Source organism: Lissotriton helveticus, chromosome 9, assembly GCF_964261635.1.
Source record: "Lissotriton helveticus chromosome 9, aLisHel1.1, whole genome shotgun sequence".
NCBI classification, from domain to species: Eukaryota; Metazoa; Chordata; class Amphibia; order Caudata; family Salamandridae; genus Lissotriton; species Lissotriton helveticus.
In genome coordinates, this window is record NC_136070.1 from 1,274,391,027 (window position 1) to 1,274,403,987 (window position 12,961).

A 12,961-nucleotide genomic window follows, 5' to 3' on the forward strand; every position below is an offset into this window, starting at 1 on the left:
TGTCCTTCTTAGTGGGGAATGGGTCGTGCTCCTGCCCAAGGTTCTGACCCTGTTTCATTAGTGTCAGACACTGGGTCACTAGTGGTCCAACACCTGGTGAAGGTGGATCCGTTGTCTCCGGTCCTGACTTACAGGGTTAGGAACCACAAGGATTCTCTTAATGGCTCAAAGCAGTATCCTAAAGTCGAATAGCGTAAACTAGTAACCAGGCCTAAGTCACAGTGTTTGAGTGGTTGGAAAGCAGCCTCTCTCACAGTTGTGCCTCAATTATGAACTGTACTTTCCCAAAATGTTCTATATCTTTAAGGACCATATTAAATGTGCCTATGCTTATTTTAAATATGCCTGCTATTATCAGAGAAAGACAAGTCGGTTCAAGTAATAGCTGCTTGAGAGCCTTTGGGTCCTCAGTTATCACGCTTTAGTAGTTGGCGACTGTCAAATATTTCTTCTTAATAACAGAATTGATCCAGTTTTTTCTTCAACAATATCCAAAGATTGTTTTTTCCTTATGACAATGGACAACCCATGCACTGGTACTGTGACATTTCAAAAACGTTCCTCCCGAATCCAAAGGTTGTATGTTGACCTTTTAACAGACATGTTTTGTGTAATAAGTTAGCTGTAGCCTTGGTTCAGTCTTTTTGTTTTGACATGTTAGATGTAAAACAATGATTTGCAAACTGGGAATAGAAACACTGTATCCTGGTGACAGGGAGCCTAGCTGAGGATGTGACTTGTCTGACTAAAGATGTATTATGTTTCTATATGATGTAAATGAAATTTGACTACAAACCCACTACCCATAAAAAGCACACTGATCTTACTCACAACACACTGCAACTTCTCCCCCGCCATACCATATTACAAAGCAACCCAAGAAATAATTCACACACTGATCCAGACAAAACATCTCTAGTACCAGCACCCTGCGGGAAAACGAAAAATCGCAGTGATCAGCATTGAAAAGAAATGAGGGAAGGAAAGCATGGAGACCTTGTAATGCGGAAGAATTACTGCTTGAGCCCTCCACCTTCAAAAGGGAAAGATTCATGGCTCAATCCTTCTCAGGCAGAGCGGTCAGAATCTGGAACTCGCTTCCTCCACCTCTACCCGGACCTTCAAAGCTGGCCTCAAATCTCTTCTCTTCCAAAGACACTCCCAGAATTAATGCATCCCTTTTCATGCCCCTCAATGAAGTTCTTTCAATATTGTAAATCTGTAATTTATGCCTGTACGGTGTTCATCCTAGTGTGTTTTTTGTGTGACTGCCATTTATTTTTTTCTTTTACCTTTTCTTCTTTCTCGTTTGTATCTGTAACGTGTAAATATGTAAAATTCTCCTCATGTAATGTACTTGGTTCTATTGTGAAGCGCTCTGACGCCTTTGGGTATAGTCTGTGCCATATAAAAATGCATTAAATAAATAAATAGAACGTGCAGTGCATAAAACCGAGGAACATTGCCCAGCAGCAGAATTCCGACGAAAAGCGTGCATTATATTTTACAGTGAAGACAGGGTTTATTATTAATTTACCAAAGCAGTGCTCAAAGGACTCCCATAATTACTGGACTAACTGCTGATTGGATATAACACATTTCGATCTGCAGCTTCAGTGGTCGGGATTTCTCCTGGAGAATGCGTTATTTATTTACTACAGCTTGTTTACAGCGTAAAACAGCTTCTTGGTTCCTTAGTTACACCAAGCGCTGCCGCCTCACCACCAATCAGACAGCCGGATACATATTCTAATGTATGTTCTAGTCGCGTATATCGCGGCCTGGGATAGGTTTAGGTACTCGTGAGAGGGCGGGCTGCAGGGATCTTCTCAGCTGTTCATTAGCTTCGAGGCTTCGAAGCCTGGTTTGGGATTGGCTGGTCGCACGCTTGCAGGATGCTCATTGGTTCAAGGGTCCCGCGCACTACCACTGGTTCTGTTACTGCATCTCCTCGCCGCAGTGGGCGGTTACCGATGCTCTCTCCTCAGAAGGCGCGTGCCCGGGCCTGCAGGCCTCGGTAGACCGGCCCTTGCGCCACAGGCAGCCGGAGCGCCCGAATACCCGCGTGAACCCATGCGGCCAGTGGGCACGCTGTCCAAACTCCGCCCCGCAGCGCCTTCTCTGACGCCATCCGCCGCCGAGAGCCACCCGGGCCGGACATACATCACATTCACGTCATTTCCGGTGGCAGTCGGTCCCGCCCTCGTTGCTCTTGACCACCGCCGCGGTTCCTGGCTCCGCCCAGGCCCTGCAGAGGGCTCCGCGTGCGCAGGTCTGAGACGGGCCCCCCGGACGGGCCCCAGCCCTCCCCCCGGACCGCCCCTCCGCCTGGAGGCCGCCAGTGAGGTGAGTGAGGCCGTCAGCCGCGGAAGGGGGCCTCCCGCGCGGAGCTGGGGCTACGCAGGGGCAGACGCCGCGCGTGGGCGGGGCTACGCGGCTGCGCGTGGGCGGGGCTACGCGGCTGCGCATGGGCGTGGCCTCCTGCTGCCACGCCCAGAGCACGTGGTAACAACCTGATGCCAGAATATATGATAACATGAGCACAACAAACAGTGTGAATGGGACACATGAAAGCTATGCACAGGGTTCAAGTTATCCTTCATGGCTGAAGGCATAACATCAACCCAAGGAGCTCAACAAGAATGACATTAAATGCGATGGCAAATGGCAAGGAGAACTGGAATAACACGCTCCACATGTGTGCATGCTGAGCTAACCAAATAGGGTAGCACTGTAAAAAGACAGTTCAGTATTGTTATTTTAAATTATCTTGTATACAATGCATTTCAACAAGCTTAAGGATTTTAAACACCTGTGGAATAGTCTCTTCTACTTGCCATTTTTCAGTGGTTCACTTTTTACTTGCATCTGGTGCTTTTGGATCTATCGGCTGCCTTTGACACCATCTCCCACCAGATCTTGATTAGAAGACTGTGGGAGTGTGGTGTCAAAGGGCAGGTTTTAAAATGGTTTATCAGTTTTCTGTCTAATCGGACAACTACACTACAAATAGCGGAGGCTCTGGCCAGTACCCGGCCTGTTACAAGAGGCGTGCCGCAGGGCTCTATTCTTAGCCCCTCGCTTTTTAATATTTACATGGCCCCTTTGGCCAAACTGATCAGGACATACGGATTTCACGTGTTATATGCGGATGACACGCAAATACTGGTTACCCTTGGCCCGGACGTAAATGACACCAAAAAGCGTTTTAAAATGTGCCTGACAGAGGTAAAAAACTGGATGAGTTTAAACCATCTCCAGTTGAATGGCACCAAATCTGAAATTATGACCTTTGGGCAAGCAAGCGAACATTGGACCCATGACTGGTGGCCCCCGGAATTGGGGGAGTGCCCCGTCCCAAAAGAATCAGTCCGTAACCTAGGATTTTACATGGACAACAAATTGTCCATGAAGGACCATGTAAATCATACTGTAGGCACCTGTTTTGGAATTATGAGAAGTCTACGAAAGGTCTTCAAATGGCTACCAGCAGAAGCACGCAGAACTTTGGTTCAGGGACTCATATTAAACAGGCTAGATTATGGTAACTCTCTTCTTCTTGCCATAAATGAGTCCCACATTAGGAAATTGCAAGTAGTGCAAAACACGGCTGCTCGCCTGATCCTGGGTTTACCCAGACGATCCCCTTCTATGCCATGCCTAAAAAGCCTACATTGGCTCCCTGTTAAAAAAAGAGCCATATTTAAAACCATGTGCTTGGTACATAAACACATGTATGGCTCAGGACCAAAATATTGGAATCAAAAACTAACATGGTACCAACCTGGTCGACAACTGAGATCAAGTTCTAAGTCACAACTTACTCCACTAAGAGTTCTAACTGTTAGAAATGGGGGACGCGCCTTCTCCTTTATGGCGCCATCTTTATGGAACAAACTCCCCCTAGACATACGAACGACTACCGAACTCATGTGTTTTCGAAAGAAACTGAAAACATGGCTCTTCAGTTAAAATCCCATTTTAGACCTATCTTTTTTTTCTGGGACTGGCTGCATGCGCCATGAGACTCCTTCGGGAAGTGATATGTTGCGCAATACAAATATCCAGACTAGACAATATGTCTTCGTAACATAACACCTGATCAGGATCCAGCTTCATCATTAATTCGTTGTGGTGAGGCCAACCTAGCAGACATGATCCTTCTTTGTCGCATGCCCTTTTGACTTGAAAACATTTAACTTTTGCATTCCAGCCTTGTATCAAAATGCCTTATCACATCAATAGGTTTATTCCCGTAACCTTTTAGAAAAATACCATGTGGGTTCAATTTCACATTCGCGAATCATCATCTGTTCATCTTTGACCCACTTAGACTTGTATTTTCCCATCTTCTATTAAGCTGTTCTGCAATAAGTGTCTTTTTAAATTTTCCAGTCTTGCAAATATGCAACACAAATTCCTCATAAACTTAATCATTTGTGACCTCTTACTTGAAATTTTTATTTTTATATTTCTGACTCCCATCATCTTTACCTGACTTACTCTTGCACATGCTGACACCTCTCCCTTTGTCCTTACACTTGTGACAGACTTGATCAATAGCAGGTTGCGTTTGCATTTTATTACATTTCTCCAAACCACAGCTGAAACGTGTATAGAGTCAAATTATCAGTGCACAGTAGCTTTTCTCGCGTTTCATGTTGGGAGTTTTGTGGACAAGCTAGTCCTGGGTTTTCAAGAAAAGTCCTGTAATTGCATGTTGCAGTTAAGGTTCAAAAGCTGAAATAAAAAATACCAATTGATTTTTCAGTAGTTGGCTTCTTTGTTAAAAAAAAATATATGTGCTTCGCTACAACCTCCTTCACCTTTTTGGCAAAATTGATATTCAATTGCCACAGAGCTTTTTAACATTCATCTACTTCATCGCCTAACAGAATAGGAAGTATTTTTGTTTAAAGCGTCTTCTTTCAGCTCACAGTGTTAAAAAAGAGTCAACTTCCCTATTCAAGTGAACGGAACCAATGGTCTCCTCAAAGCCTTTCTTCCACTGGTGCTTCTTAACTCAGGTTTTCCTAGTATGATAAATAATACATTTTATTCGAATGAGGATTTAAATAATACATTATGTACAGAGACACTTTCCCTAAAATTACTGTGTGCAGAAATGACACTTTTGTCCCCTTGCTTTGAATTGCTGGCCCTTGGTTATTGGTCATCCTCTAGTTCCTTTTTAGGTTGAACCTGGGCAGCATATGCGCTGCTCTGTGAGGCATGCTGTTTTAGTGTATGGACTTGAAACTCTGCCTAATCTCTGCCCATATTTTTCATTGGCTTGTGTCATTGTCCTTTGTAAATGCAGGTATTTGTCACCTCCCATAAGGACTGGCCCGTTTATTTCTGTTGTTACATGGTGTGTCTTATTTAGTCTGTAAGCGCTATTTTCAGTAATGAGTATCTCCTATTGCAGGCACGACATGCTTTCCTGCAACATTCGGTGTGTCATGGGCGCTTTCACTTTCCAAGCAGCCCAGGACATTGGCGGCCATTTCTTTGAAGTGAGATTGGTCTCGCATTTGCAAAAGATTCAGCTATTGGCATTTTTAATGACAATGCCTTTTATTTATGTGTTAATTATCAAAACAGATAAATAAAAGGCACTGTCATGCGTATACTGAAATGCTGGTAAAGTCAATTAAAATGCCTGTTAGAGTGCCCAAGCACGGTTTTCCGATATAAAGTGCACTGCAGGCCCCGAAAAATCTACTTGCCTATTTATTATGGCGAGTCAGATTTTATTAGGTGAAGCTATTTTTAGCACCTACTTGTCCGTTATGGCGATTGATCTTAGGCTGGAAGGAGCAGGTGTTCTGTTCATTCAGAAAGTGAACGAGCAATAAATACGCCTTTAAATCATGTTTTTATCTTGACACATTTGCTCTCTGTTCAAGGTTAGAGGTCAAATGTCTGTATGTCTTCTTACTAATTGTTGCTTATCTTATCCTGGAAAATGGAGTTTACTTTTCTTTCTCTTATTACAGTTAGAGATTTTTGTCAAGTGAGCTGTCTGACAATTATTGTAAAGCAAAAGGTTGTAAGATGTCAGTTTCATTTCTAAATGAAAAATGTACTTACCGAACTTCTTCGCCCTCCATCTTTCTTCTGGAATTCCGTCAGTGCAATGGCACCTTGGAGCCTCAGCCAAATCCTCTCACTTCTCTCATGCTGCAGATGAGCAGTATGACAGCAGCACCAGGATTGGCTGGAGCGGACTGCCTCAGCGCTACAGAAGGCATAGGCTGCTCTCCATTCAGCTATCCGAGACAGCTAGATAAGAGGTTTACACTGTGCATGTTAGGCTGTTCATCATAAGACAGCCGGCCAGAGTGACTTGTGTAGTGTTAACTGGTGGATTGAGCACCACTCCCCTGCAGCCAGTCAGCAGCAATGCCCTGCCCTCAAATACTGGGCTGGGAGCATTGGAAAATAAAATGGTAATTCATTTTATTACCGTTTATTACCGTTTTTATTTTTCACATTTGCTGCACTGGGAGCATGGGGGGGGGCAACGCCCCTCTGCCCTAATTTAAGGGGGGCTGGGCTGGTAGGATCCATATAGGTGTTAAATAAAGCGTAAGTGTTAAGCAGACCTATGTTGTTATCCAGAGTTGCTCATGGGTGGGAGAATTTAAACTCAGCTAAATTGACTTGAAATTGAAGGTTGAGGAAGTAGGGTTGGAGCCAGTTTGTTAATTGATGGAAGGACTGGGCCACAAATTGTAGTGACTAAATGTAAGGCAGCAGAGGTAGCAAGAATGTGGAGCGAGAGGAAGGAAGTTGATGAGCAGATGTGAAATTTGTGAGTAGATTGAGTGGGATGAATTTCTTCTTCTTTCGCTCCTGTGTCACTTAAAGTCCTAATCACTTGAGACAAGGAGCAACCTAAAGTTTAGTGGCATTGTACACAAAGCTCTCAATGTGTGCACTCCTAAATACATTTGTTAACTGAATCACTAAGTCTGGTTTGGCCAGATGGGGTACAGTAGTGTATAGTAGTCCAGAGACTGACCAACTGAGATCTTGGAAAAGCAGTTATAGGTTTTTAATTGCCAGCATGAAAAATGTTTTCCTGCACTCGGGGGCTACCATCAGCAACTACGAGACCCCAAGAAACACGCACTAGCGGTAAACGTCAAAGGAAGCTCCAACAGAAGCGAGGAGATCTTCTCAGTCATAAACTACTTCACCACACCATCCATAACTGTCAACAACACCTCCCTACCCTATTAAACTTATTATGCAGCAAAATCGCCAATATCTACAGCAATTTTCCACACCTGGCCGACCTCATTGTCAAGCTACCAACTACCAACCAAGACAACCACATGACCAAATGGGCACCCCTCACCAGAGACAACATAGAAAGAGTCATCCAAGCAGGCACTAATTCCCGCACCACACCAGCACTGCCTTTTTCCACATCATAAATACCTCCATAGCATCCGCCTCATTCTCGGACGACTGGAAACACTCAGAAGTCCATGCTCTCCTCAAAAAAACACCCGACCCTGTGAGTAAGTGCCATCTTTCTTGCATGGTATGCCCCCACTTTTTGCTGAATTGCTGATGTGCTTTGACTGAGTGTGCCTTGGGCTCCTGCCAATCAGGTGCCCAGGGCCTTTGTTCCTTCCCTAAAACTGTGTTGAAGCTAAAACCCAATTGGCATCTCTGGCCACATATCAGCCCCTGGTAAATGGTACCCTAGGTACCCAGGGCATTGTGACCAGAGAAGACCCCTAAGGGCTGCAGCACTTATTGTGCCACCCTTAGGGGCCCTGCACCCTGACACACACACACTGCCTTTGCAGGCTGAGTGTCCTGGTGCAGAACTAAACAAATAGTCGATATGGCACACATCCCTGTGTGCCATGCCCACAAACCCACTGCCCTGGCATACATCAGTCACCCCTCTAGCTGGGTGCCCTATGCCAGTGGTGTGGGCACATGTGCATGAGCCCTGTGCCCCTACAGTGCCCAGGGCCATCCCTGGGCACTATAAGTGCAGTGCTGACATTAAGAGTATATGGTGCTGGGAGGTTGTCATTACTAACTCCACAGCACCATAATGGCTACACTGAAGGCTGACAAGTTTGATATCAAACTTCTCAGCACATTAAACCCACACTGATGCCAGTGTGGGATTTAATGTAAAATGCACTACATAGGGCATCTTAGAGATGCCCCCTGAAACCTAACCTACAATCCACGTCTTGTCTGAGAGGCTGCCTAGGCTGCCACACAGCAGACATGTTGCTGGACCCCTGGGTGGAGAGCCCCCCGCTCTCCTCGGCCTGCAACAATGCACATCGCGGGCGAGGTGCTAGGTCTCCTCCCCCAGGATGGGCAGGGGGAAGCTTCAAAGGCATGCCGCCTCTGTGAGTTTCTCCAGACCACTTGCTGTACTCAGGAACTGCCTCCCACCGGTTCTGACCCCCACTCTAGCGGGAAGACTGGTGGGGAACCCTACGTGAGGAAAGTGGGTGTGCCAGCCTGTGCCAACTCCACCCCTTAGGTGGGAGAGGCGAGGTGAAGCACAACTCCGGGCTCCGGCCATCTTGAGGATGGGGAGCCCTGCCCTATCAGAGATAGGCTCCTGCCCCCCTCCCACAGGAGAGGAGCAGGATAGGGGTGTACTCACCCAAGGACAGGGACCTATTGGTCCTTGCCCTTTCCCTACCTGTAACGCCCCTAACTTTAGTTTTTAGGGGCACCATGAACCTTCCTTCCTAAGATCCCTATTTCAAAACAAGAAAGAAGACCAAGAAAAAGAAACCCTGCCGTGCAGCTGCTAACAAGAGGACAACACCAACTGACTTGGCCCCATCCCTACCGGCCTGTTGATCCTTGAACCTGCTCCTGCTAAATCCCGGCGTCTCCTACGGACAGCAGCCTCAAGAACCCCGGAGGACCTGCCTGCCTTGACCCTTTTAGAGACTGGGACTCCCATAAGCAAAGGCTCTGCTCGAACAGCAATACCCCTGGTGCCGCGAATCCTGCACACTCTGCACCCGCCGAGCCCGGCCTGTGCCTGAGTGAACAAGGAAGTTCCCCCGGCGATTCTGACCTGGAATCCAGTGCCCAAGGACCCTCCTCGACGACCCAGGTGCCGCCTGCAACCTCAGAACCAGGGACCCCTCCAACCGTGACCAGCAGAGGGTAAGATTTCCCGGCGTCAAAAGACACCACTGCACCCGGCGCCCTCCTGCCCCCTGTGCCCAACTCCGGGGTGCCTCCCTATCCTCCAAGACCCCAACTTACCCCTCGAAGTGTTGGTCGCTCCTGAAGATCCTCCGTCCCCGAGCCTGCAGCCTTTGTTCACTTTCCAAGTTCTCCATTGAATAACATTGATCGCCCGACGGCTCAAAAGCACCCTGCACCCAGCCGCCCAAGTGCCCCTGGCAGCGCAACCTTCGTCCTAATCTAATTCCCCAATTTCCCTGAGGAAGTGACCAGGAGCCCAGCTCCCACAGCCGCGTTGCTTGCATGCCAGCAGCCACCAACCAAAGGCCCTCTGCCTCTCTTTGGATAACATTGGGCCTAACTACCTCTGCACCCGGCTGCCCCTGTGCCGCTGAGGGTGTACCAAATGTACCTACGTGACCCTGGGAGACCCCAGAGCCTATGCCCAGACCCTTAACTCTGCCAGTCGAGTACTTACCTAAAAGCCGATAACTCACTTTTCTTCCATAAGTTGGCATTGACTGGTTTCATTTGAAAATTCTTCTAAGTGTGGAGTTTTGGAACTTTAAAATATTCATCTAAAATCAGCCGAACAACAAATTCCGATTTACTCACCTGTTATCAGGGGAGACCTCAGTACTGCATCTTTTTAGCCCAGTACTGACCCTGAAAAGTAATATTAACCGTAGTTACCAGTAACTTAAATTTCCTCCAATAGGATACCATTATCTGCTTTTTGCTGAAAAAGTTTCCAAGTGTCGATTTCTGAAACGTACAAATATTCTTAAAAAATCGTGCCAACGATAAAAACGTAATTACTTGCCTGTTTTAGATAGAGGTCCCAGTGCTGAACCTGAGAGCCCAGCACTGGATTACAAAAGTAACGCGAACATACTTTACCTGCAAACTGAATTTCCTTCCATAGGATAGCATTAGTAATTTCACCTGGAAAAGTTTCTAAGTGTCAACTTTTAAAATACAATAATATTCCTTAAAAATCACTTCTGTAACCTAAACGCTTTTACTTAACTGTTTACAGTACATGTCCCAGGACTGAATCTAGGATCCAGTCCTGTGGTCAGAAAACGAACCTACAAAGTAACTAATTGCATTAAACTAGAAATTCACATTGAGCTCAATGTTGCATTTTGTTTGAAATTGTGTTGCCTATTGCAACAAACTGTAACTATTGTAATCAAAAAGTCTATTGCCTATTTGAAAAGTATTTAACTAAAGTAATTCATTCTGAGAAAGTATATTTTGATACCTTGTTGGTTCTAAAATAAAATAACTAAGGGCCAGATGTATCAAAGTGTTTTGCCCATTCTGTGTCTATGGGGAAATCTGTTGATACACGTGGCCCTATATCTTTTGATACAAACCAATTTGCCTAGAGTTCAGTTCTTGAGTGTGTGAGACCATTTGCTGACTGAGTGTGTACAACAAATGCTTTGCACTGTCCTCTGGTACTGCCTTACTGCTCGAGTAAGCTACCACTTTGGAAAGTAAGGTTATACATAACTTTGGCCTCTTCCATACCTCTGGGGACTGTGGACTCTGTGCACACTGTACCTTACTGTGGTCCAGTATATACAGAGCCACTTCCTTACAGACCCTAACCAACGATGCAACTTCCGTCTAATATCTTTCCTCCGTATCTAGCCAAGGTGATAGAGAAACTCTCCATCCACATTGAGACTTGCCTCCTACTGGACAACACCCAATCCGGCTACTGAAAGAACCACATCACCAAAACCGCACTCATTGCAGCCACCAACTTCATCAGGGCCATCCTGGTGGCCGTCAGAATTTGGACAAACACCCACTGACCACACTAGAAACCGGGAAATCATCTTAGATGACAAACTCTCTATAACGGCACAAGTCAACAATTTGAGCACCTCCTGCATCCACGTACTCGTCATGCCTGTTCAGTGCTGTTTATCATTTGTTGGGAGGAGGAATCAACTGTTAGAAAAACTGATGCATCATGGGGCATTATAACATTCTTTGGGGCAGTTCATGGAAATATATATTGATTTATTATTCAAACGGTCTTACTCTTTCCTGAAAGGACTGCACAGATTAGTGGTCTGACTCTAGATACTTTGATCATGTAAACCTGTATCTTGGTAATAATGTAATCAGTTGCACTTTTGCCAAGTGGGGTGTTAAATGCACATTTACCCTAATGAGTTTCCTCTTGTACAGATGTCTTTGTTCCCTTCCATTATCTGAGAGGGGACCCTTTTGAAACAGAGTGAGAGATGAACCACCTCAGAGTCTTCAGAAAACAGAACTCTTCTACAGGAGCAGAAAGAAAAGTGAGCCACCAGAGTGTAGGAGAGGGAAGGACTCATATATATGCCTGAATGACTCCGCCACTTTCCTTGGCAAGGGAGGAACAACTTTCTTTTCCTGCCAGGTGGAACAGAAGCCCTTATGGGCTTGCTTTCTAAGAGGACGGAAGCCGCTGTATACTTGAATTTCCATACATGGTATTTTTATAAGTAGGCCGTGTGAACCACTGGTACACCAGGAGGTGTCTAGCACTGTAAAAAAAAACACTATATTAGTTGAATGCAAAACCGTCTTCCTCTTTAACGAACTGGGAATTGGTACTAGGGGGCCCATTACGATCGCGGACGGATTTGCGTCCGTCCGCGAGCCCTGAGTAGGAGGGAACGTCCGCATGTGCTGCGGCGTTCCCTCCTGTGCAATTAGGATGTGACCGCCACCCTGGCGGTCACATCCTCTATTTTTAACATTGCGGCGGGTGCTGCTTGAAGCAGCACCCGCCGCAATGTTAAAAATGAAAGCTGTGCATTTGCATGCACAAAGCGGCAGGCACCGCGCGTTGCCTGCCGCTCTGTGCACGCAAATGCAGGGGGGTACCATAGGTACCCCCCATGTGCACCCCCCACGTGCCCCTTCACCCCTGGGAGCCCGCAACGGGCCCCCAAACAAAAATCTGTATGCCTTTGCACGGCGGAAATGCCGCCGTGTAAAGGCATAGAACTCCAGACATCCTAAAATGGCTGGCAGTGTCTGATAGACACCGCCAACCATGTTAGTGCTTTTCCGCCGCGGACGGAAGGCGACCGCGGCGGAAAAGCTGCGGACGGAACAAAGATCCCCCAGCCATCCTAATCTGGCGGGGGGTATTTTTTCTGTCCGCAGAGGTTAATCCGCATCCTCCGGGCCGGCGGTGGCTTCTGCGGCCCAGAGGATGCGGATTAACCGCAATCCTAATGTGCCCCTAAGTCTGGAACACATAGGATGGAGGGGTTCTGATGTGTGCGACTTTGAATGGACTAAAGCAATGCATTTTGCTCTCTAGTCTGCTCTTCAGTGCCTTTAGTACCTCTTCTGCCTTCTCAATCATGAAGCGACTGTGTGCTCATTGGACTTCTGCATAAATACCCACCTGAGTGTCATGATGGATTTGAAAATGTCTTTGTTCTAACAGTTACATTCTAATGTGATCACATTTCTTTTTCTGCAGGAAAGATGAATGAGCTGAAAGACTGTCCTCTTCAGTTCCATGATTTTAAGTCTGTAGACCACATCAAGGTGTGTCCACGGTACACGGCAGTGCTGTCCCGCTCTGAGGATGATGGGATCGGCATTGAGGAGCTGGACACGCTTCAGTTGGAGCTGGAGACGTTACTGTCATCGGCCAGCCGCCGGCTTCGGGTCCTAGAGGCGGAGACACAGGCAAGATTTTCTTTTTTTTAAACTAATATTGGAAGGAAAGTTTTTG

General features: G+C 46.4%; 1 protein-coding gene across 1 annotated transcript in view; it reads left to right on the forward strand.

Annotated features, from left to right (window-relative positions):
• The first annotated feature begins 1,909 nt into the window (after nucleotides 1-1,909).
• The window catches only part of TADA3 (transcriptional adaptor 3), a 92,984-nt gene continuing 81,932 nt past the window's right edge, over nucleotides 1,910-12,961 (forward strand). The window contains exons 1-2 of the mRNA XM_078661849.1: nucleotides 1,910-2,346; nucleotides 12,704-12,915. Coding sequence (XP_078517975.1) covers nucleotides 12,709-12,915 — 207 coding nt within the window. The 5' untranslated portion in view covers nucleotides 1,910-2,346; nucleotides 12,704-12,708. The remainder of the gene's footprint in view (nucleotides 2,347-12,703; nucleotides 12,916-12,961) is intronic.